The sequence below is a fragment of the Cervus canadensis genome, chromosome 16 (genome assembly GCF_019320065.1).
Source record: "Cervus canadensis isolate Bull #8, Minnesota chromosome 16, ASM1932006v1, whole genome shotgun sequence".
NCBI classification, from domain to species: domain Eukaryota; kingdom Metazoa; phylum Chordata; class Mammalia; order Artiodactyla; family Cervidae; genus Cervus; species Cervus canadensis.
In genome coordinates this window covers 38,163,913-38,189,050 of record NC_057401.1, presented here as the reverse complement: position 1 = coordinate 38,189,050, position 25,138 = coordinate 38,163,913, and the positions used below count along the sequence as shown (strand labels likewise).

The following is a 25,138-nucleotide window of genomic DNA, read 5'->3' as shown; positions in this document are numbered from 1 at the left end:
ACATGAGTACATACAAGAGCTTTTCTGTATTCAGGTGCTTAGATCAGGAAGTAAAATTGAACCAAAAACCAAATGACTCACTCCTCTAGAGCATGAATGACACTAAACAATGGGAGACAAGGAGCAGATGTCACCCGTGACAACCAACAGCCATCAGGGTATTTTGGAGACACAACGTAGGAAAAGCACTTTTTTTCAAAAGCAATTGACTGTATCATTTTCCTAACAGTCCAAATATGTAATTTTCATTCACTGGCCGACACCTGGGAGTCCTCTTGTGTTCTATTATACTGGACTTCAGAAGCTTAACAATCACACACAAAAGAGATGTGCTTACTTTTCACTATGTTGTTTCAAATTTCCTTAATTCAGAAGCATCTTTTCTTTCATTCTCTACTGGAATAACAACGAAGAGCACAGATCCTCTTTGATACTGTAGTTAAAGGTCAATGATTCTTCCTCATTTTCAGAAGAAAATGTGTCACTGGTGCTGATTCAGGAGAAACACTGCCAAGGCTGCTGCTCCATTATCCAACTTCACTATGCCCTCATCCTCTGATGTGCCTCCTTTAGATGCTTGACTTTACATTTTACCCTTATGTGGCCCTAGTGGTAAAGAGCCTGTCTGCCAGACAGGTACTGCATTATAGTACCCTGATAAAGGCTGTGGCCCTCGACCTGGACATAAGAGACACTGGTTTGACCCCCTGGAGGAGGGCATGGCAACCCACTCCAGTATTCTTGTCTGGAGAATCCCATGGAGAGAGGAATCTGGCAGGCTATAGTCCATAGGGTTGCAAAGGGTCAGACACGACTAAAGTGACTTAGCACGCATGCATGTTGTCCCATAGATACAAAATGTTGATTTCCAGCCCAGAGATGGCTCTCACTCATTTGCGATCAAGTTACTCATTCATTTTCTTTTTTTTTTTTTTATGCTGGGTGCATTTTTTTAAAATTTTAATTGGAGGCTAATTACTTTACAATATTGTGGTGTTTTTTTGCCATACATTCACATGAATCAGCCATGGGTGTACATGTGTTCCCCATCCTGACCCTACCTCCTACCTTCCTCCCCATCCCATCCCTCAGGGTCGTCTCAGTGCACCAGTCCTGAGCACCCTGCCTCATGCATCGAACCTGGACTGGTGATCTATTTCACATTTTCTACCATCTTGTCTTGCCTTGTGCTTTTCTCCCCTCACTGGGAATTGCTGACTCTACTTTGAATGCCTTCCCCTTCTTTATTGCAGAAGAAAGATGACACATGCTTAAGAATTGTCAACTGCTTCCTTGAAAGACTTTTTTGAAATTACTCCACACCCATAATGACCTTCTTTTCTGAATTTCTGTTAAAATTATATTCACTTCCACACACTCATCAATAAGCACTTCCATCAGTGATTAGTTTCTGACAAGCCCACACATTGCTTAGTTGTACCTCAGCTGTTTTGAAGTGAGTCATCATGTTTGATGAAATTCTCTTCTAACTCTCACAGAGCTTGGCAGGGAGTTGGAATATTCACCTTCAACATTTACTGATTCACTTAAGCAGGTCAGTGTCTCCACCTCTTAAAATATAAAACTCTTTATGGCACAAGTCTCTTTTTTTCTCTGTACTACATCACAGTACCCTGACAGATAAATGCTTTCTGATAATGGCTGTGGCCCGAGATCTGGAATATTCCATTACAGCTCCTTACCTGGATTAAAAACCGGAAACCAGTGGTAGAATTCATTCCTATAGGGAACAGTGTCAAACTCACTGCACTGCATCTGCCGAAAAGTGGGTGTATCTGGGCGACAGGGGTGGATGTTGCACAAGCGATAGCGCTTTCTTTCTCCAGTGCAGTACTTCCCTCCGAACTTTGGTCTACACACGAAACACACAAATTGTTCTTTAATTTCCTTAACGGCCAGTATTTTATGTTAAAAATGCTCTGTCCCCCCTCCCCCATCTCCATTTCTGTCTTTCCTCTTTTTCCTACTGTACACATTCTTCTCTGGCTAACTTTTATGATTACCTTCATTATTTTAGTTTCCCGTTGAAAACCCTTTAATGGCACTCTGTGACCACAGGATACAGTCCAGCCTCTTAAGCATGATGGCATGCAAGGCCATCATGATCCTGACTTACCTCACCTGATCACATTTTCTTCCCACATTCCTTCTCATTTGCACACTGCTCCCATGATACCAGCTGACTTGTTTGCTTTTTTTCCCCACCCTGTGCTTCTAGATTTCCACTCTTCTCTAAATGTCTACATACTGCCCATCCTTTAAAGACAAATACACGTTATTTCCATCTCCATCATGAATTCTATCTGAATTCCTGCCAGAAGTAATCTCTTTCACCTCTGGATAACATTTCATTATCCAGCTGGAGGCACTTTCTGCACTTATCACACCCAAAGGTAATTCTTTGACCAGGGCAGTTCACATTCACCAACTCCCTATGGGCAGGACTAAGCATTGTACTTCATAGTTGAGGGTAGGCTGGTGGTTTCCTATTTGTGATGATGAAGTGATACTCTATGACTTGGCAGCTCTCCAATTCATTTCCATCTAAGAGCCTTTCACGAGCCAAGCCCTGCTGGGTTCTCACTAGACAGCTGACCAATATAAATCAAGGATATAGTGTCAGCATAGGCTGGTCAGGCACTGACCTGAATCTGTGACTATATTTTTATTGACCTTCTTTTCAATGAACTTAAGCAAACCAGCTACTGAGATCAGATATGATCACTCTATGGAGTCACCCAAGGAGACTCTATGACAAACTGTAGCCTCTAAGATGGGAGTCAGGACCAGTTTTTCCCCTCAAGCCAAGTTAGGGGATCATCTTTCATTTCCTCAACAGGAATGTCCCTTTTCTGACAACCATGGATTGCTGACCATCCTCCCAAGAAGGCTAAGGTCTGGCAGTGGCTGATACAAAACACTACCACAGATCCTGGAGCAAATTGCCTGTATTTCTTGATTACAAAAATGGAAATCGTTTTTCTGATCACATTGAAACAAACTGTAAAATAAAGATTTTCTGTAAAAAAAATTCTATAAGAAATTCTTGTTTTGAATTTTTGAAGCCACAGGAACCTTGTGTTTTAATAAAAAGTAAGATTTTAAAACAATTTTGCCCAAATTCCTCAAATGTACACTTACTTATAGGCATGGGAAATGATAAAGATGTCACAGTAACTACCATTTACTGACAAATTTATATAGTAGTTAGTGTGTTGAGTTATTCATAGATATTAACTTATTAACTTTTAGAAGAAATTACATATATAATTACATATACAGTTTACATGTGTATATATACATGCATATATATATATATATATATATATATATACACACACACACAGTAATATATTTATAATAAAAAGGAGGTAAGATTTAGAACTGAGATACTGATGGAATTGTTTTAATATATATCATTTGCCTTTTAAAATATGTGACTCATACTGTTCAACACAGACTAATGTAAATTTAGATAAAAGAAATTTAAAACATTTTCTACTTATAGAAGTCATCATATGCACACTGCTAAAAAATTATACTTAGGAACTAGTATACCAGCAAATAAATAAATTAAGAATGTAATATATATATTTGTAAATCAAGAAAACAATATTTCACATAAAATATCACTATACAAACTTAAAATATCAAAAAATTAAGCAACTTGATTAAAAAATTGGAAGAAAAAAAGGCAAAAAAAAAAAATTGAAAGCAACTTGTGAAATAACTTCTATGAAATCCTTAACAAGCTAATACAGAACTCTGAGGTTTATAAAATTCTTATCCAAAACATTAAAAATAATCATCCTCAAAAAATCTGCCACCCAATTTGGCACATAATTGGTTACCCAAGAGAAGAAAACTGTTTTTATAAAATTATACATTCATTATGATGGAAAGAAAGCTGTGTCTTATCAGTAAAATTGGGTATGATAATCCTCACTGATAGAATGGGGTTATTTAAGAGGACTTAATTGTATAATCTTCTAGAGATTTTCACATGAATTGCACTTTTAAAAATGTTTTGCTTATTTCTCCAAATGATGAAATCAGTTTAGTTACCCAAGTTCGAATCCAGTACCAAGCCAAAATGAGACAAAGCAAAAACTTTGTTTCAGAAAAAAAAAGGCAGAACTTTTTTCTTCTCTATGAGTCTTCCTTGTGGCTCTCTTTGTATTTGGGAACATACATAGTTTCCTTGGAGAGCCCTGGGGTCACTGACATCACCCCATTCACAACTGGTCTCCCAGTGCTCAAGGAAGGAAGAAAAACATCTTTGAGTTGACTTACTCAGGGTTGTTGCAGAGCCTCTCTGCACTCTGGGCTCCAGCCCCACAGGTCCTGGAACAGTGGGACCAGGGTGACCAGCGGCCCCAGCCTCCAGGAATGCTCTCTGGTTTTTTGCCCACTGTGATACACTTGCCAGCCATACACCACTGAAAAGGGAAGAGACAGGAGATGCGTATGTCAGAAAGGTTTCATAACAAGCTGACTCAGGACCCCTAGCAGCCTGAACCCAGTTCTTCCTGATCAAGCAGACTTCCTACAGTCACACATCAGATGTAGAACAAAGAGCATCTCATAAAAGAATTTCCCCCGAGAGTCTTGGGTTTTAGAATCAGAGAATTTCAGGAATTAAAGGGAATGTTATGTGCCTAGTTGCAGTGAAAGGAGTATGACTCAAAGTGTGACTGGCAGACTTGCATGCCAGAATGTTAACTTCCTTTATTAAGAAAATCTTGCTATGGAAAGCATGTCAGCTGACTCTCCTTAGTAACATAGCTGTTCAATAATATAATTGATTTACTTTCTAATGCAAGCTTCTTATCTTGTTGAGAACCATAACAAACATTTTGTAGACTGGAACGGTGATAGCACTCCTTTATAGCCTCTATGGGTATTTAATGTTTGCAACAGATAACTCATCCCCTCTGTAAAAAATCTCATTGCTGAAAAACCCAAGTTGTTACAGAAGTTTAAGTTCTTTCTAATGAGAAAAATTTCTGCTCTCCTGTAACTCTTTGCATTGCTTCCAGTTCTGACGTTTCAAGTGGCTCAGGAAAAATTCCACTCTCTCCCTCTTCAAGGGACTCCTTCAACAACTATCAGTTTAGGAGGGTGAACATACAAAAACAGAAACAAGAAATGCAAGCTGGTTGTTAGAAATGGCCACATTTCACAGTGGTTCTGGGTGTGTTTCATCTGCTTGCCTCCTCTTCCTCATTATTTCTGGTGACTGTGGATTTTGATCAAGCTCTATGATCTCAACGATGAGTCACGACATACTCAAGCTACATGAAGACACCCACTAAAGACATAAATCCTAGGCCCACACAAACCCAAATTGTGCTTTTGAACAACACATATTACCCTGTCTTCAGGCAGTCTGGACACCTAACATCTCTGAGTTCTGGTATCTGGTTTCCTGTTTAGTAAGCTGGGTAGGACTTTAAGAAATGCAGTCAGGTCAGATGACGAACAGGCTTCCCAGGAGTCTCAGTGGGTAAGGAACTCACCTGCCACTGCAGGAGATGCAAGTTCGATCCCTGGGTCAGGAAGATCTCCTGGAGGAGGGCTTAGCAACTCCAATATTCTTGCCTGGAGAATCCCATAGACAGAGGAGTCTGACGGGCCACAGTCCATGGGGTCACAAAGAGTCAGACACAACTGAAGAAACTGAACACGCACGCTTGCAGATGATGAGCAAGAAGATAACATATGGTCTGAAATCAGCATCTTTGGAAAAAAGAAGCCACTGACTTGTCCTTCCCAATGTTCAATATGAAAGTGAAAGTGTTAGTCGATCAGTCGTGTCCGACACTTTGCGACCCCATGGACTGTAGCCCATCAGGCTCCTCTGTCCACGGAATTTCCCAGACAGGAATACTGGAGTGGGCTGCCATTCCCTTCTTCAGAGGATCTTCCAGACCCAGGGATCGAACCCAGGTCTCCCACATTGCAGGCAGATTCTTTACCGTCTGAGCCACGAGGGAAGCCCCAGTGTTCAATACGGAGGGGGAGAAAAGGTTAAAGAGAAGGTTGATGATAAGCTCATCGGATGTTACTGCTCACAAACTCCACAAAAGTTGTCAGGAAAAGGTGGGCCTGATGTTGTGTAATTGGAGTGTGTCTTGGGTTTCAGCCCTCTCTCCCTAATTACCTGTCCCAAGTGAAGGCTCAAGAGGAGGCTCACTTCCACAAGTGGAATCCTTTCCTCTGGCAAGTCTAACTGTATGATGATCTCCATTCACCCAGAAACAGCTCCTCTCCAGGGTCTCCTCTCCAGTTCTGCCCAAGAATGTAAGCCCCTTATCCCTACCTTCCTTCCTCAGCCTGGCACCCCACTGACACCTCACCTTCTTCTCACCACATTGAGTCCCATCTGCAGCAGCGTCCAACTTGGAGCGACAAAAGCCCTTCACCGAGCACCACAGTGTCTGGCAAACATTCTGGAAAACAAACATGAGTCTGAGCTTTTTTGTATTTTTCAAAACTTACACAAAAGCATTTCTACAGTGATGGTGTAATCTACACAGGTTCATCCACATAACCACAATAAATGCTACGGTTGTTACTGAGTAAACTGATGGAAACTGATCACTCAAGGAACCTCCGTTTAAACTTAATCTGAACATTGTCATTATACATAAACAGTTGGCTGTAGGCCATTCTAGGCCATATGGAAATGGGAGATAAAACACATTTGCCGAGAGTAGAATTTCTATATGTGTGGTATGATGTCCACCATTCAATGCCCTCAGGAAGGGCTAATGGTGACATTTGTCATCAAAGGAAAATCCAGACTGTGATGGAAGGCAATCTGCTTACAAATAGCTGGGTGATTATAACTTGAGCCTGCTCATTGAAGGAAAGGGAAACTACTCCATCTAGAAAACCTCAGGTTATTTACTTATTACCCCAAATAGCCAGTATGTTTTAGCTGCCAGGGAGTGAATTGGATACTCCCTCTCTTTCTCCTCCTGCAGCAGGAACAAGGGAAGGTTGACAAAATTCTTGTTTATCATCTGAAATGATTCAGGTGCTTCCGCCCACCTTTTAGTCTTCCTTTTATCCACTCATTTGCTATCATTCCATCTACTTAGTATACTCTATACTCAATATGTTCTTTCATCATAAGACCTCATAATTTTTAACCATTTTAGAAAATTCTTAATTTTTATCTTTCTAAATCTTGCTTCTCCATGATTATCTCTATTCTTTCCTTTTGAAATTTCTGCAATTAATAATTATTATTGATGGACCTTCTTATTCTGTCCTTCAGATTTCAGCTTACTTTCATATTTTTTAGCTCTCAATTTCCTTGTACATAAATGTTGAAAAAGCCTGGATTTCTATCAGGAAATGTCCAGTCTCTCCTCCATCACACAATTCTGAGAAAAACTCAAGTGGGATGGGAAGTAATTTTTTCAACTCTAAAGTTCAGTTGATTTTCTCTTTAATTCTATCAAGTCTGCTGTGTAACTCGTCTACTAAATTTTAAGTCAATCATGATATTTTTCATTTCTAGATATTGTAAGTGTTCTTTACAACATCCAACCAATAATTTAAATGGACCCAGGGATGGCAGTGAAAATTCTCTCCAAAAGAATCTGCCAGCCATCTAAACCATAGAGAATAGCCTGACATGAAGCTTCAAAACCAAGAGTTTACAATAGAAGCAGAAATTGACAAAAGGAAATAATACATAATAAGTGAAACTGAGAAGAAATTTCAAATAGGAGAAACAGACACACACAGACTCTGGACATCAAAACTGTCCATTATAATTTGCAATTATAAATTATAAAATAAATGTGTTTTATATGATTAAAGAAAAAGAAGATCATACTGAAAGTTTAAACTAGAAATAAGAGGTCATAAAAAATAAGAGAAAATTTAGGGAAAAAATCCAAAGAGACTGTTATAAGTAAAAAAAAAAAAGTAACATAAATGAGATTAAAAAGTCAACAGGTTAAATAGAGGATTGGACCTATTTGAAAAGAGCAATAGTGAGTTTGAAGAGAAAAAGAAAGTACACAAAATGTGGAGATATTAAGAGATGAAAAATATGAAGGAGAGAGTTCAAGATGAAAGATTAGTGGGGTACAGTCCAACGTACATGCTTTTAGAATTCCAGGTTAGAGAGTGGAGGGTTAAAATAATATTTTAAGAGATTAGCTCAAAGAGAGAGCGAGGATGAATCCTGAAGCTCCCTTTAAGCCATTTTAGAGAATCTGAATGTTGTTGGAGAGGCACAGGAGGCCGTGAAATATTTTAACAACAGAGGAACACAATCAGATTTCCTTCATAAATGTCAATTTGGCTATGTTTTGGGGAATGGGTCAGAGTCTTAGAAAGGAGTCCAACCAGGGGACTCACTGAAATCATATAGGGACACATGGATTTTAGAGACCTTTTGGAGGCAGAATTAGCATTGCTTGGTAACCAGTTAGAAGTAAGAGTGAGGGATTTTTACAACAATCTTATCTTCTCTGTGAAGTCTTGCTTGTTCTGTCTGAGCAGTTGCTTCCTCTTAAAAGTTCTTTCTCTATGTCCATTTTTGTGTTTATCTGACTATTAAAATTTCCCTGTCAACCTCCCCCACCAGAGCAGGAGCTCCTCAAGGTCAGAGAACTTATCTTATTCATTCTTTTGAGGTTTCATCTTTTTCATACTATGCAGGACATAGCATAAAATCTGGCAGAGGTCAACCAGACTCATTCATGTCTCTGTATAATTAACACTGATATTTTTGCACTAAAAGGCATGGTTCAGAGAATAGACAAGATCCAGATCACAAAAGGATGCAAGGAGTTGATAGTTTATCCTGTGGTCAGTGAGGACCCTAAAGGCAGAGTAGAGCCATGGTTAGATTTGTGTCTTTTTGAAACAACTCGAGCAACAGTGTGAATGGGGGCGAGGCTAGGCAGAAGGTAATTACAACAGTAAGGAGAGGTGATGAGGTAACGAGAGGTAATGGTTGCTGTTCAGTCACTCAGTCATTTCCAATGCTTTGCGACCCCATGGACTGCAGCACACCAGGCTTCCCTATCCTTCACTATCTCCCAGAGCCTGCTCAAACCCATGTCCATCGAGTCAGTGATGCCATCCAACCATCTCATCCTCTGTCGCCCCCTCTCCTCCTGCCCTCAATCTTTCCCACCATCAGGGTCTTTTCTAATGAGTCAGCTCTTCTCATCAGGTGGTCAAAGTATTGGAGTTTCAGCTTCAGCATTAGTCCTTCTAATGAATATTGAGGGTTGATTTTCTTTAGGATTGACCGGCTTGATCTCCTTACAGTCCAAGGGACTCACAAGAGTCTTCTCCAACACCACAATTCCACAGCATCAATTCTTCGGCACTCAGCCTCCTTTATGATCCAACACTCACATCCATACATGACTACTGGAAAAACCATAGCTTTGACTATATGCACCTTTGTAGGCAAAGTAATGTCTCTACTTTTTAATATTCTGTCTATGTTGGTCATAGCTTTTCTTCTAAAGAATAAGCGGTCTTTTAATTTCATGGCTGCAGTCAGCATCTGCAGTGATTTCGGAGCCCAAGAAAATTAAGTGTCTCACTGTTTCCACTGTTACCCCATGTACTGGCCATGAAGTGATGGGACTGTATGCCATCATCTTCATTTTTTGAATGCTAAATTTTAAACCAGTTTTTTCACTCTCCTCTTACACCTTCATCAAGAGGCTCTTTAGTTCCTCTTCACTTTCTATCATAAGGCTGGTGTCATATGCATATGTGAGGTTATTAATATTTCTCCTGGCAATCTTGATTCTAGCTTATGCTTCATCCAGCCTGGCATTTCACATAATGTACTCTTCATATAAGTTAAATAAGCAGAGTGACAATACACAGCCCTGATGTACTCCTTTCGCAATTTGGAACCAGGTTCTAACTGCTGCTTCTTGATCTGCATACAGGTTTCTCAGGAGGCAGATGAGAGGAGGCAGGAGTCTGGTATACCCATCCCTTTAAGAATATTCCACAGTTTATTGTGATCCACACAGTCAACGGCTTTAGCATAGTCAATGAAGCAGAAATAGATGCTTTTCTGGAATTCTCTGCTTTTTCTATGATCCAATGAATGTTGGCAATTTGATCTCTGGATCAAATAGTTCAAAGGTAATAGTAAGAAGAGGTAATGAGAGATGGACTCAGGAGAGCAGTAATAAGAATGAAGACGACAGGACAGAGCCACAAATTCCATCACAAGCTAAATACCAGGGCTTGACTTATCACTTAGATGTTGAAAATAGAGAAGAATGAATAAGGGGTAAATCTTATTCCTACCTTGGCCTCTGGAGGTGCTCAGCAACCAGACAGGAAATTTAGGAAAGGGAGCAACTTCAGGTGTTAAGTTGGTTGCTATGGAGCCTGCAGGTGTGAATCACTGTGATTCTTGAAAAGCACTATAGCGTATTCTTTTGTTTTTCCATCTCTCAACTTTTATTCAGTATCAAATTAGAAGACTTACAGAAGACATAAAATTGTATTATATCCAGTTGACACTAATGTTTACACAGAAAACCCTAAGGAAGCCACCAAAAATGTTACTAGAATTTCTTTTTTTTTTTGAAAATTATACTAAATTTTTTCTTTTTTTTATACTTTTTTTTTTCATTTATTTATATTAGTTGGAGGCTAATTACTTTACAATATTGTAGTGGTTTTTGCCATACATTGACATGACTCAGCCATGGATTTACATGTGTTCCCCATCCTGAACTCCCCTCCCACCTCCCTTCCCATCCCATCCCTCTGGGTCATTCTAGTGCACCAGCCCTGAGCACTTGTCTCATGCATCCAACCTGGGCTGGTGATCTGTTTCACAATTGATAATATACATGTTTCAATGCTATTCTCTCAGATCATCCCACCCTTGCCTTCTCCCACAGAGTACAAGAGTCTGTTCTATACATCTGTGTCTCTTTTTCTGTCTTGCATATAGGGTTATCGTTACCATCTTTCTAAATTCCATATATATGCATTAGTATACTGTATTAGTATTTTCTTTCTGGCTTACTTCACTCTGTATAATGGGCTCCAGTTTCATCTACCTCATTAGAACAGATTCAAATGTATTCTTCTTAATGGCTGAGTAATATTCCATTGTGTATATGTACCACAGCTTTCTTATCCATTTGTCTGCTGATGGGCATCTAGGTTGCTTCCATGTCCTGGCTATCATAAACAGTGCTGCGATGAACATTGGGTACATGTGTCTCTTTCAGTTCTGGTTTTCTCGGTGTGTATTCCCAGGAGTGGGATTGCTGGGTCATATAGCACTTCTATTCCCAGTTTTTTAAGGAATCTCCACATTCTCCACACCCTCTCCAGCATTTATTGCTTGCAGACTTTTACAGCATTTTCTTAACCACCACCCAGTTGTAAAGGATACCAAGGAGGTGGGTCAAAGAATATGAATGACCTCAACTTCAATCCTTCTACCTTACAGACATCTTGCCATGAATAGAAAGTTTCCATTTCTGGATCTTTGAAAGTGAAAGTCGTTCATTCGTGTCTGACTCATTGCAACCCCACAGACTATACAGTCCATGTAATTCTCCAGGCCAGAATACTGAAGTGGGTAGCCTTACCCTTCTCCAGGGGATCTTCCTAACCCAGGATGGAACCCAGGTCTCCTACATTACAGGCGGATTCTTTACCAGCTAAGCCACAAGGATTTCCCAATATTTCCCTGGCCCTCCTTTAGCATGTTGGATCTCAAGCCCTGCACATACCCGCCAGAGGCACCAGTGTTTTTGATACCCAACATTTACTTCTTACCCAACACTTACCAACACTTACCAAATACCCAACACTTACTTCTACTTCCTGGCAGAAGGTAGCATTTGGGCCATACTGCAGCTGGCATTGGTGGTGAACATCATAGATCACTCCAGGGGCAATGATGTTGGACTTCAAGCCTTTCTTTTGGGGGATGTCATCCAGACAGAACCCCCAGCCTCGGCTGACAACAAGTGAATAGAAATGAGAGCAGTGGCTTACAATTTCCTTCTAAATGAAACATTTAGTTTTTCATTCAAGAGAAACTTCTATTTCTCTAGTATTCTCTGTCCTTTAAGATAACTTTATTTCTACTATGCCCAAGGAGGTAAGACTTGTCTAAAAGGAAATGCAAAACACAATCCCATACCATTTGCTCAGATGTGATCTAAGAAATATTTATAAGCAGTGGTAAAATGAAAAAAAACATCATATTACCCCCAATGGGGTATGGTGACAACTTCTGACTTGTCCTAGTCGTTCTTGCCAGTCCCCCGGGGACTTAACTCACTCTTGGATCATAAAGAGCCCCTTTCAGATGACAGCAAGCTGAAGGAGGGTGGGGGGAGACAGACTGTTCACCTGGCTTAAGCTGGGGGCAGAACCCACCTGGATCTCAGGGTCAGAGAGCAGAAGCGAAGTTACCTGTTACAGTTACTGTTACCACCCTGACACTGTGACCTGTGAGAGGAACTGAGGCTTTTCCAGGTCTTGGGTAGAATGCAAAGTGACCTCCGGTGTACAGAGCCCTGAGTGAGGCTATGCTGAGATGCGTGGTCACTTACTCCAGGAAGCGAGTGATATAGTCCTTGCTGCATTTGGACCACATCAGCGGGGCGGGATTGTACTGCAGCTGGCGGGACATGATGTACAGGTGCCTGCCCACGGGCTCACAGTCGTTTTCCTTCCCATCATGCTGGATGCCGAAGCTGCAGGGAAGCACAGAGCACAAGGATATTAAAGAGGCAGGCATGAAACAAGAAGAAAACCATAGTTCCTCCAAGGTGAAAATAACCCACAGAGAGCCACCTTTGTATAACAGGCATCTGATTACAAAGTGGGACTTTGAAGTTGGAGGGGGCTAGCTAATTTTCAACTAGAAAGCACAGGAAACATTTTAGGCATGGTTTTGTTTCAAATATACAACCCTGGGAGCCATGTGGCTAATCCAAAAAACTTCCGTTTGGCAGAAAGCTAAAAGCTTCCAGTTTGGCTTTGGCTTTCCATGAGATTACAGTCAGGAGGGCAAATCTTGCCTCCAGCTGTCTTCTTTCTCCTGCTGTAGCAACTGCAGCACAAATGAACAAAACCTTCCTTTTGCTTTTTCATCATAATTTACTGGAGAGCATTAAAGGCAAAGCCTATGGGAGACTTTGTCAGAAGCTGCAAACTTGGAATGGATGGATTTCTTTCCAGTATCATACAAGCCCTTCAATATATAGACATTAGGCAGCACGCACAGTCTAGTGGGCTCCCCAGGTGGCACGAGCGGTGAAGAACCCATTTGCCAATGCAGAAAACGTGAAGAGATGTGGGTTTGATCCCTGGGTTGGGAAGATCCCCTGGAGAAAGGAATGGCAACCCACTCCAGTATTCTTGCCTGGAGAATTCCTTGGATAGAGGAGACTGGAGGGCTACGGTCCACGGGGTCGCAAGGAGTCAGACACGACTGAGCGACTAACACTTTACTTCATCATTGTCTAGCTGGCTTATTTTCCTTTTTCAGATGAGAGTTTGAGGTTTGTCAAAAGTCACAAGCTAGCTCATGACAAAGCTAAGTGTTCTGCAGATCTCTGTGCTCCTAAATCAGGGCTCTTGTTGATGTCTCCTTCGGTCAGCTCCCTGACCTCCCACTGCCAGGGGTAAACAGGTGAAGTAGCCGTGAAAGGCCCTAAAATGCTTAACTGATCCCCATGGCAAGGGGGTGCCTGGGAAAGAGGCTGACTGAGAAATGTCTGTTTATAAGCCAAGACCTCAGGATCACTGCCAAGATGCTTTCCGAGTCCCCACAAGACCTCTCTCTGCTGGAATCTGCTTTTTGGACACTTGCAACCTGGAGATGTTGGCTCAACTTTCCAAATTTGAACAGAGGAAACTATGACCTTTTACTCTGCTAGTGAAATGCAGTTCCTCTGACAGGAAAGCTCATATCCAACTTTAATAAAATCTCCTGATCAACATTAGCAACACTTGCAGAAACAGTCTTTGTGGGATTTAGAAATTTTCTTATATTATTTTTAATGCATTAAGATGTTAACAACTTACTTACAGACTCTGATCACATTCCACATGAATACAAAATTCACAAAGGAGTCACAGAATTAATCTACAAAGCTCTTTTATCAAAAGAATTTAATTCAATGAAAGTTTTTTTTTTTTCCTCCCTCATCAGGCCTTCCCCGGGCTGTTGAAAATTCAGTCCTACCCTGTTCATTAAGTGATCCACAAGTTCACCTGTTTAAAAATTAGGAAAAATCTTAAACAAACATGGTTCTAAAAATCTCCATTAATAATGGCTTTTCTAGCATCAGCCATTCCAATATGACAAGCCAGATGTCTGGATCTTATATACTTTATGCTAGTCACTCAGTCGTGTCCAACTCTTTGCAAATCCATGGAGGGATTTCCCAGGCAAGAATACTGGAGTGGGTTGCCATTTCCTTCTCCAGGGGATCTTCCAGACCCAGGGATCGAACCCAGGTCTCCTGCATTGCAGGCAGATCCTTTACCACTGAGCCACCAGGGAAGCCTATCCTAGATACTGGGTGACTTCAAACCTACCCTCTAAATACATCAGCTCCCCAAAAGCTCATGTTGCTCCATCTAAAGTTTTTAGTTCCCTAAAGCATTCCCCTCTCCAGCTCTATCACTCCTCTGTGCTCCCATCCAACAAAAGAAAAGCAAAGCTACTAAACAAAGGTTCCTGTGGACATGTCTACTCTCTCTATATGAGGTGAGCGCTCGAGTCATATGGGATCAGTGGGTCAGTGAAAAATGAGAGACAGGAAGAATACATGAGGTCAGAGGGATGGAAGGTGTTTCCAAGAAGCTACTTCCCAGCAAGTGGGATGAAGCTCAAAAGCAGTTTGGACTAACAGCCTACTACAGGCTGAAACAACTCACTGGCTATTGAATTAGCCTGCTTTGCTACATCTTGGTTTTACAATTCCTGCTAGATGGGTTTATGAAAATTACAGACATGAAATAGCGAGCTAAGTCACTGCATGAGTCTCAGGGTATCACTTGGGCAGACATTTCTTGCCTTTTACTATTCATTTTATGGTGGAGTAGAACCAGCAGAGAACAAGAACCACGAAAGTATGAATGTGAGCTTTTCTAACTCATTCAGGAAATACCAATTTGGCATATGCAACAAGGAAAGCTCTATAACTGAAATAATGGAATATCCCAATCCAGAAGAATGGGAAATACTGGATGGATGGTACATTGCAAGTGTTCACCTCTATCATGATATTTTCATTACTTCAAGGGAAAGGATGCTCGGTCTCAGAGAGGTTTTAAAACTTCCTTCTGGAATTCCATCTTCGTTTTGGTAATTCACTTATTAAGGGATGAGAGCTTAGGTATGGATGATGGATCTAATCTAGGCTTCTCATAAATAGAACTTAAAAAATTTTTTTTCTCAAAATAAAAATGCAATTATTTAGGCCAAAGCACAAGTTAGTTAACTTCACTTTCTATTTTAAATCCTATGCAATCAGTGATGAAATAAATAAGTTTTCAAGAACAATGGAGTACCTTTGTTATTAAACTATAATGACTATCTGAGGTTAGTGGCTTATTATATTTTTCTTTTTCTGGCACCAGGCTGTTTCATTGATGTGCCCAGTGTTTCTCAGTTTGGTCCACAGCTGGTTAGAACTTTATATCTAAAAAGAGAACTGAATATTTCAGAAGCTTCTTGTGCTATGAACAAATTTCTCAGGGTACTCCTAATGTCTTCTCATCTTCAGTTTTGTGTCCTACCACAAGCTTGTCAAATTCAAGCTTGTATGTCTTTCTTCAACGTTGTCTTTCCTTCCTCTTCTTTCTTTGTTTTCAGTCACTCCACTTGGCTTGCAGAATCTTAGTTTTCTGATTAGGGAGTGAACCTGAGCCCCCAACAGTGGAAGCGCAGAGTCCCAACCACTGAACCACCAGGAAATTCCCCAGTTTTGTCTTTCCTATCAGTGACCCTAAACTTTTTTTGCCATTTAAAACATAGTGTTTTATTTAGGTCAGCTGTACATGGCCCAATGCGCTCTTTTAAAATTTTAATTCATTATATTTACATATTAAATTTATATTATTATATCATTATTGATTCAGATGCAAGTTGTAATAAATAATACAAAGAGGTCCCACGTACCCTTTACCCACTTAACCCTCATGGTAACATCTTGCAAAACTATAATACGATATCACAGCTGGGATGCTGCTGTTCATACAGTCAAGACACAGAACATTTTCACCTGGTGGAATTCCTCACGTTGCACTTTGTAGCCAGACCTACTTTCCATCCCTCCCCCATCCCCTTCTTAAGTTCCGGCAGCCACTAATATGTTCTCTATTTAGGTAATTTTATTATTTCAATAATGCTATGTAAGTGGAATCTTACAGTATGTAACCTTTAGGGACTAGTTTTTTTCACTGAGCATAATTGTTCAAAGATTCATCAAGGTCACTATATGTATCAAGAATTGGTCCTTTTTCTTGCTGAATAGAATTCCATGATATGGATCCATCACAGTTTATTTAACCATTCGCCACACTGAGTTGAAACAACCCCAGGGTCCAGTTTGGGGCTATTAAGATTAAGCTTCTATAAACTTTTGTGTATAGGTTTTTTTTAATATGAACATACATCTTCATTTCTTCTTGATAAATGCCCAGAGTACAACTACTGGATCATAAGTAGCATCAGTTTACTTTTTAAAAACTGCCAAAATGAATTGAGGATATAGGATCCATTCTTTGGACACAAGTCAGCACTTGAAAATGTCTTTTACCAAGCAAGTCTTCTCCACTTTTCTTCAACTTGGGCATACCATTGCTGAGAATGTCTTGAGCAAACATTTCTCAGTTTGATCCAGTTATATTGCTTGACACTGCTTGACTAGAGATGCTGCTGACACCAGTGACTTTATTTGAGGCCACAAGGGACATCCTTCCATGTACCAGGATTGAGGGTGCCTTTACATTTGCACATAATAATTTTCATTTTGCCAAGTTGTTATCAACATGCCAACAACTATGGCCTGGTCTTTTCAGTATTTTGTCCTCAATATTATTTAATTAAAAGCAAGTCACTTAACCTCTCTGTATTTGAATTTTGGATAATTAAGGATACTACACTATAGCACATTTGTCTCCCAGGGCTTTTTGGTAAGGATCAAAGAAATCACAGTACCTAATCAAATCTACTCATTTCAGATATAAGAAAATAAGCACAAAGAAGTGAAGGGAATTCTCTAAGGTCATAATATTGGCTGATGGAAAAGCCAGAATAACCACTCACATTTCCTAATTCCCAAGCCAATACTCTGGTTTAGTACTTTAGGTAAAAGGATTTTGAAAAGTTCCAATATTATATGAGAAAAATGGTGAGAAAGCCCAGGCCAGAGAGGCCAGGCCTTGAATAACCTAGTCAACAGGGCTCTTCCTGATCCCACCTCTTTTTCCGGCTGGACATTCAGAGTATGCCCAGGGTTCTGCTTTCTTTCAGGCTGGTGGCCACATAACAGGTAGGAGTGCTGCTGAGCCATTTATATGACTCCCCACTCTGAGCTTCCACCTAGTATGATGTTGTCTCATTACTGGTTAATAAATACATCAATATATTAAGTTACAAATAAGCTAAGATCTTTCCTCCTGAGAACCTCTGATACTCAGAGAATCCAGAATTCTCAACATTCCTTTACCAAAAATTTCTGAAACCTGCCTTCAATCAATTGATCTAATCAAATTTACACATTTTTGTGACAACTTGGACTTCCGGTTAACTGGTGTTCACTTGATAGTCTTTCCAAGTTTAAAGCAGTTTTCCATTTTTCCTTTTTTTCAGTGTCCCCCTTTAATACACACAAGTACAATGGGGCAAACAATAGCATCTACTTCATAATGTTGTTGAGGGAAGTCAATGACACAATGTGAAATGTCCGGCATAAAGGAAAGGCAAAGAATGTTAAGATTTGTGACTTTTTAGTGATATTAATAACATCACTAATTCATAAGAACTAAATAGGAATTACTACTCCTGAATTAATCAATTAAGTTAAAGCTTATCTCCTTGTTTCTGCTCACCTCATTCTAACTCAGAGACTTGCAGAGGTCTCTATGATTCTCTGATGTTGATGGTCAAGTGGTAAGGGCAGAGAAGACAGTGGAATCTTGAACTTGTGTCTTTCCCCAATCTTCCCTCCCCTCCCATTTTACAGATGAGAAAGCAGAGATTTAGGAGGTGATTCTCAAGCCACAATGCAATCTGATTCTCCTGAAACCCTGATACTGATGCATGATCAGGAGGAGGAGATCTCAGTTTCCTTGGCCCTTTACCTGTGTCCGAGTTCATGGGCAACTGTGAAAGCCAAGGGGAGTCCAGAGTCTTCATTGATGTTACAACTCCGGTGAGGCTGGCACATTCCTGACAGGTGGGACAGCCCCAGAGTCTCACAGCGGTGATTGACACCCGCACAGAGGTCTTTTCTGAAAGCAGAGAACAGGGATATGGAGGCGCCCCAAGAAACATCTAGGAAAAAAACCCATATGGCCATGAATTCACATTCAATATGGTCTGTAAAGCATGATTAAAATTGTTTTTAAAAGTCCACATAAATTTTAGGGAGTGATTTTGAATTCACGAGGATTATTCTGATTTTACCACTTCATTATTGAATCTCATTCACACCCAAAGAAATATATGAAAATACAGCAAATGTTTTAATTTGAGTTGCTTTTATTCTTAATCTCAGGAAGCCAAATTATATTATTTGACACATAAGAGAAGCATTTGATTGAAAGTTGGAATTAATCGAACTTTTAAACAGGGAAAGGACAACCATCAGTGGTTGAGGTTTTTCAAACATGAAATGCCTTTTTGGCCTTTCTGAGGTACGTGTTCAAAAGGTATCCAAGAACTTTTATTCATTCATGAAAAATGCAATTGGTCCCATCAGTCTATCCAGAGATCAAATTCATGGTCTCACCAGTCCCACCACCCTAACAATAGTGCATATGGGAGGGGATGGACACACAAAGAAAGACTCCTAGGATCTCACAGGATACAAGGAAGTTGGGTCCCTTGGAGGGAGGTGGGAGGGGGGTTCAGGATGGGGAACACATGCACACCCGTGGCTGATTCATGTCAATGTATGGCAAAATCACTACAATACTGTAAAGTAATTGGCCTCCAATTAAAATGAATACATTTATTAAAACAACAACAACAACAACAACAACAAAACCCTGTCCATTGAGGGTCTATTAAGTATCCAGCAATAAAGAGGATAAAAGGGGATGACCAAAGGATTGTAAAATATGGGTCTTACAGGTAAGGAGCATAAGCTCCCGATAAGGGATCAGCTCCACCTCCAACAAGCACTGGAGACAGTATAAGAAAAGACATGCCTTGATATGAATCACACCAAATCCACCTTGTACTGAAAGCTCCTCTATAGGGAACTCTGTTGAAGTGGATCTTAGTCTAGTGCTCCAGAGACCAGTTCAGTCCTCTCCTTCCCTCCCTCCCTCTTCCTTCAGAGCAGAGATTCTCCACAGGGGTTGGTTTTGTTCCCTGCACCCTCCTCAGGAACCTTTGGCAATGTCTGGAGACAGTCACGGCTGTCACAACCTAGAGGAGGGTGCCACTGACATCTCATGGATGGAGGCCAGGGATTCAGTTAAACACACTCCAATGCACAGGACAGACCCTCACAGCAAAGAATTAGCCAACCCAAAATGTCAATGGTGTTACTACTGAGAAATCCTGCTTCAGAACTTGAAATTCTCTCTACTGTCTAGGAGCTGGTTGAGGTTCATCAAAACTTGAAACCAGAACTCTGTTGTAAGGAAGAAAAATGATCATAATAAGAAGAAAAGGAGGGAGGAGCCAAGATGGCGGAGGAGTAGGACGGGGAGACCACTTTCTCTCCTACAAATTCATCAAAAGAATAACTGAACGCAGAGCAAACTTCGCAAAACAACTTCTGATCGCTAGCTGAGGTCATTAGGCGCCCAGAAAAGCAGCCCATTGTCTTCGAAAGGAGGTAGGTCAAAATATAAAAGATTAAAAGTGAGACAAAAGAGCTAAGGACGGAGATCCGTCCCGGGAAGGGAGTCTTAGGCGGCACTGCTTGGGGTAGGGTCCGGGCCTGAGTGCCCTGAGGACAATCGGAGGGAGCTTCTGTGAGTTGCCAACTTGAACTGTGGGAGACCAAAGGAGAGAGAGTAAATTAACCGGCCGAACACACTGCCGACTGTTCGCAGACCGAGAAAATCCAGAGAAGAGCTCGCAGGCTGCGGACCGGCCCAGCCCCGCCGGAGGCAGGAGGCAGGGGGGAGGGGAAGGTCGTGGCGAGACACGGCGCAGGCACCCGACTGGCGCGGGTGGGGACTGGGGCTGGGGACGGAGGGCGGAAGGCGCGCGCACCCGACTGGCGCCAGCGGAAACTGAGACTGGGTCCGTGGAAGGGGGTGGGCGCGCCACACCTGGGGAGAGTGCGCCCACCGAGCCCCTGGCTGCCTGGACCGCTCTGACGGGGAAGGCACAGAGGGCAGGCGCAGCTTTTCGCCCGCGCTTTTGTGGAACACCCGAGGGCTGGAACCTCGCGCAGCGCGGGGCGCGCTCCATATAGAACAGCCGGGAGCCTGAGCAGCGCAGACGGAGAAAGCAGCGTCAGCCCCTCCCGGCAGCGCCAGCCCGTCCCCGCGGCGCAAGCCCCTCCCCACAGCGCCAGCCCCTCCCTGCCCCGCAGAGCGACGGAACTAGCTACCTGAATAAGAGTCCACCTCCGCCCGCCTGTGTCAGGGCGGAAATGAGGCTCTGAAGAGACCGGCAAACAGAAGCCAAATAAACAAAGGGAACTGCCTCAGAAGGGACTGGTGCAACAGATTAAAATCCCTCTAGAAAACACCGACTACACCGGAAGGGGCCTGTAGATATCGAGAAGTGTAAGCTGGAACGAGGAGCTATCTGAAACTGAGCCGAACCCACACTGACCGCAACAGCTCCAGAGAAACTCCTAGATATAATTTTACTTTTTTCTTTTTTTTTTTTTTCTTTTTTATTATTTTTTCTTTTTTTATTTTTTCTTTTTTATTTTTTCTCTTTTATTTTCCTTTAAAATCCCCTATTACTCCCCCATTACTCCTTAACTTTCATTTCCATAGATTTTTACGATTTTTTTAACTAGGGAAAAAAAATTTTTTTTTCTTTTTCTTTTTCTTTTTTTCTTTCTTTTTTTTTTCTTTCCTTTTTCTCTTCTATTTTCTATTTTTCTTTTTCTCTTATTTCTTTTAAAGTCCTCTAGTACTCCTCTACTACTCCTTAATTTTCATTTTCAATACACTATAACCTTACAAAAAAAAAAAAAGAAGAGAAGCCCTATTTTTAAACCGAAGATTATTCTCTCCCAATCTTGACTCTCTGTTTTCTACCTCAGAACACCTCTATTTCCTCCTTTCCCCTTCTCTTCCCAATCCAATTCTGTGAATCTTTGTAGGTGACTGGGCTACGGAGAACACTCTGGGAACAGACAGCTGCGTAGATCTGTCTCTCTCCTCTTGAGTCCCCCTTTTTCTCCTCCTGCTCATCTCTATCTCCCTCCTCCCTCTCCTCTTCTTCATGTAACTCTGTGAACCTCTCTGGGTGTCCCTAACGGGGGAGAATCTTTTCGCCATTAACCTAGAAGTTTTCTTATCAGTGCTGTATAGTTGGAGAAGTCCTGAGACTACAGGAAGAATAAAACTGAAATCCAGAGGCAGGAGACTTAAGCCCAAAACCTGAGAACACCAGAAAACTCCTGACTACATGGAACTTTAAGTCATAAGTGACTGTCCAAAAGCCTCCATACCTACACTGAAACCAACCACCACCCAAGAGCCAATAAGTTTTAGAGCAAGACATACCACGCAAATTCTCCAGCAACGCAGGAACATAGCCGTGAACGTCAACATACAGGCTGCCCAAGGACACACCTAACACATAGACCCATCTCAAAACTCATTACTGGACACTCCATTGCTCTCCAAAGAGAAGAAATCAAATTGCACGCACCAGTACACTGACGCAAGCTTCCCTAACCAGGAAACCTTGACAAGCCAATCGTCTAACCCCACCCACGGGGTAAATCCTCCACAATAAAAAGGAACCACAGACCTCCAGAATACAGAAAGCTCACTCCAGACACAGCAATCTAAACAAGATGAAAAGGCAAAGAAATACCCAACAGGTAAAGGAACATGAAAAATGCCCACCAAGTCAAACAAAAGAGGAGGAGATAGGGAATCTACCTGAAAAAGAATTTAGAATAATGATAATAAAAATGATCCAAAATCTTGAAAACAAAATGGAGTTACAGATAAATAGCCTGGAGACAAAGATTGAAAAGATACAAGAAATGTTTAATAAAGACCTAGAAGAAATTAAAAAAGAGTCAATTAAAAATGAATAGTGCAATGAATGAGATCAAAAACACTTTGGAGGGAACCAAGAGTAGACTAACGGAAGCAGAAGATAGGATAAGTGAGATAGAAGATAAAATGATGGAAATAAATGAAGCAGAGAGGAAAAAAGAAAAAAGGATCAAAAGAAATGAGGACAACCTCAGGGACCTCTGGGACAATGTGAAACGCCCCAACATTCTAATCATAGGAGTTCCAGAAGAAGAAGACAAAAAGAAAGGCCATGAGAAAATACTCGAGGAGATAATAGCTGAAAACTTCCCTAAAATGGGGAAGGAAATAGCCACTCAAGTCCAAGAAACCCAGAGAGTCCCAAACAGGATAAACCCAAGGCGAAACACCCCAAGACACATATTAATCAAATTAACAAAGATCAAACACAAAGAACAAATATTAAAAGCAACAAGGGAGAAACAACAAATAACACACAAAGGGATCCCCATAAGGATAACAGCTGATCTATCAATAGAAACCCTCCAGGCCAGAAGGGAATGGCAGGACATACTGAAAGTAATGAAAGAGAATAACCTACAACCTAGATTACTGTATCCAGCAAGGATCTCATTCAGATATGAAGGAGAATTCAAAAGCTTTACAGATAAGCAAAAGCTGAGAGAATTCAGCACCACCAAACCAGCTCTTCAACAAATGCTAAAGGATCTTCTCTAGACAGGAAATGCAGAAAGGTTGTATAAACGTGAACCCAAAACAACAAAGTAAATGGCAACGGGACCACACCTATCAATAATTACCTTAAATGTAAATGGGTTGAATGCCCCAACCAAAAGACAAAGATTGGCTGAATGGATACAAAAACAAGACCCCTATATATGCTGTCTACAAGAGACCCACCTCAAAGCAAGAGACACATACAGACTAAAAGTGAAGGGCTGGAAAAAATATTTCATGCAAACGGAGACCAAAAGAAAGCAGGAGTCGCAATACTCATATCAGATAAAATAGACTTTCAAATAAAGGATGTGAAAAGAGACAAAGAAGGACACTACATAATGATCAAAGGATCAATCCAAGAAGAAGATATAACAATTATAAATATGTATGCACCCAACATAGGAGCACCACAATATGTACGGCAAACACTAACGAGTATGAAAGAGGAAATTAATAGTAACACAATAATAGTGGGAGACTTTAATACCCAACTCACAACTATGGATAGATCAAAAAACAGAAAATTAACAAGGAAACACAAACTTTAAATGACACAATGGACCAGCTAGACCTAATTGATATCTATAGGACATTTCACCCCAAAACAATCAACTTCACCTTTTTCTCAAGTGCACACGGAACCTTCTCCAGAATAGATCACATCCTGGGCCATAAATCTAGTCTTGGAAAATTCAAAAAAATTGAAATCATTCCAGTCATCTTTTCTGACCACAGTGCAGTAAGATTAGATCTCAATTACAGGAAAAAAATTGTTAAAAATTCAAACATATGGAGGCTAAATAACACGCTTCTGAATAACCAACAAATCATAGAAGAAATCAAAAAAGAAATCAAAATATGTATAGAAATGAATGAAAATGAAAACACAACAACCCAAAACCTATGGGACACTGTAAAAGCAGTGGTAAGGGGAAGGTTCATAGCATTACAGGCTTACATCAAGAAACAAGAAAAAAGCCAAATAAATAACCTAACTCTACACCTAAAGCAATTAGAGAAGGAAGAAATGAAGAACCCCAGGGTTAGCAGAAGGAAGGAAATCTTAAAAATCAGGGCAGAAATAAATGCAATAGAAACTAAAGAGACCATAGCAAAAATCAACAAAGCTAAAAGCTGGGTTTTTGAAAAAATAAACAAAATTGACAAACCATTAGCAAGACTCATTAAGAAACAAAGAGAGAAGAACCAAATTAACAAAATTAGAAAGGAAAATGGAGAGATCACAACAGACAACACTGAAATACAAAGGATCATAAGAGACTTACTACCAGCAGCTCTATGCCAATAAAATGGACAACTTGGATGAAATGGACAAATTCTAGAAAAGTATAACCTTCCAAAACTGAACCAGGAAGAAATAGAAGATCTTAACAGACCCATCACAAGCAAGGAAATCGAAACTGTAATCAAAAATCTTCCAGCAAACAAAAGCCCAGGACCAGATGGCTTCACAGCTGAATTCTACCAAAAATTTAGAGAAGAGCTAACACCTATCTTACTCAAACTCTTCCAGAAAATTGCAGAAGGTAAACTTCCAAACTCATTCTATGAGGCCACCATCACCCTAATTCCAAAACCAGAAAAAGATGCCACAAAAAAAGAAAACTACAGGCCAATATCACTGATGAACCTAGATGCAAAAATCCCTAACAAAATTCTAGCAAACAGAATCCAACAACATATTAAAAAATCATACACCACTGACATAGGCTTTATCCAGGAATGCAAGGATTCTTTAATATCCTTCATAAATCAATCATGTAATAGCACGCACCACCAAATTGAAGATTTAAAAACCATATGATATCTCAATAGATAGAGAAAGCCTTTGACAAAATTCCACCTCATTTATTGATTAAGAACTCTCCAGAAAGCAGGAATAGAAGGAACATACCTCAACATAATAAAAGCTATCAGACAAACCCACAGCAAG

General features: G+C 40.7%; 1 protein-coding gene across 3 annotated transcripts in view; it reads right to left on the bottom strand.

The window, feature by feature from the left end:
* ADAMTS12 (ADAM metallopeptidase with thrombospondin type 1 motif 12) overlaps positions 1 to 25,138 on the bottom strand; it is a 378,886-nt gene that overhangs the window by 131,290 nt on the left and 222,458 nt on the right. For all 3 annotated transcript variants that reach the window (XM_043488507.1, XM_043488506.1, XM_043488508.1), the window contains exons 7-12: positions 18,388 to 18,537; positions 12,618 to 12,761; positions 11,872 to 12,016; positions 6,381 to 6,473; positions 4,315 to 4,460; positions 1,704 to 1,873 (exon numbers count right to left, since the gene is read on the bottom strand). In XM_043488507.1, the coding sequence (XP_043344442.1) occupies positions 1,704 to 1,873; positions 4,315 to 4,460; positions 6,381 to 6,473; positions 11,872 to 12,016; positions 12,618 to 12,761; positions 18,388 to 18,537 (848 nt within the window). The remainder of the gene's footprint in view (positions 1 to 1,703; positions 1,874 to 4,314; positions 4,461 to 6,380; positions 6,474 to 11,871; positions 12,017 to 12,617; positions 12,762 to 18,387; positions 18,538 to 25,138) is intronic.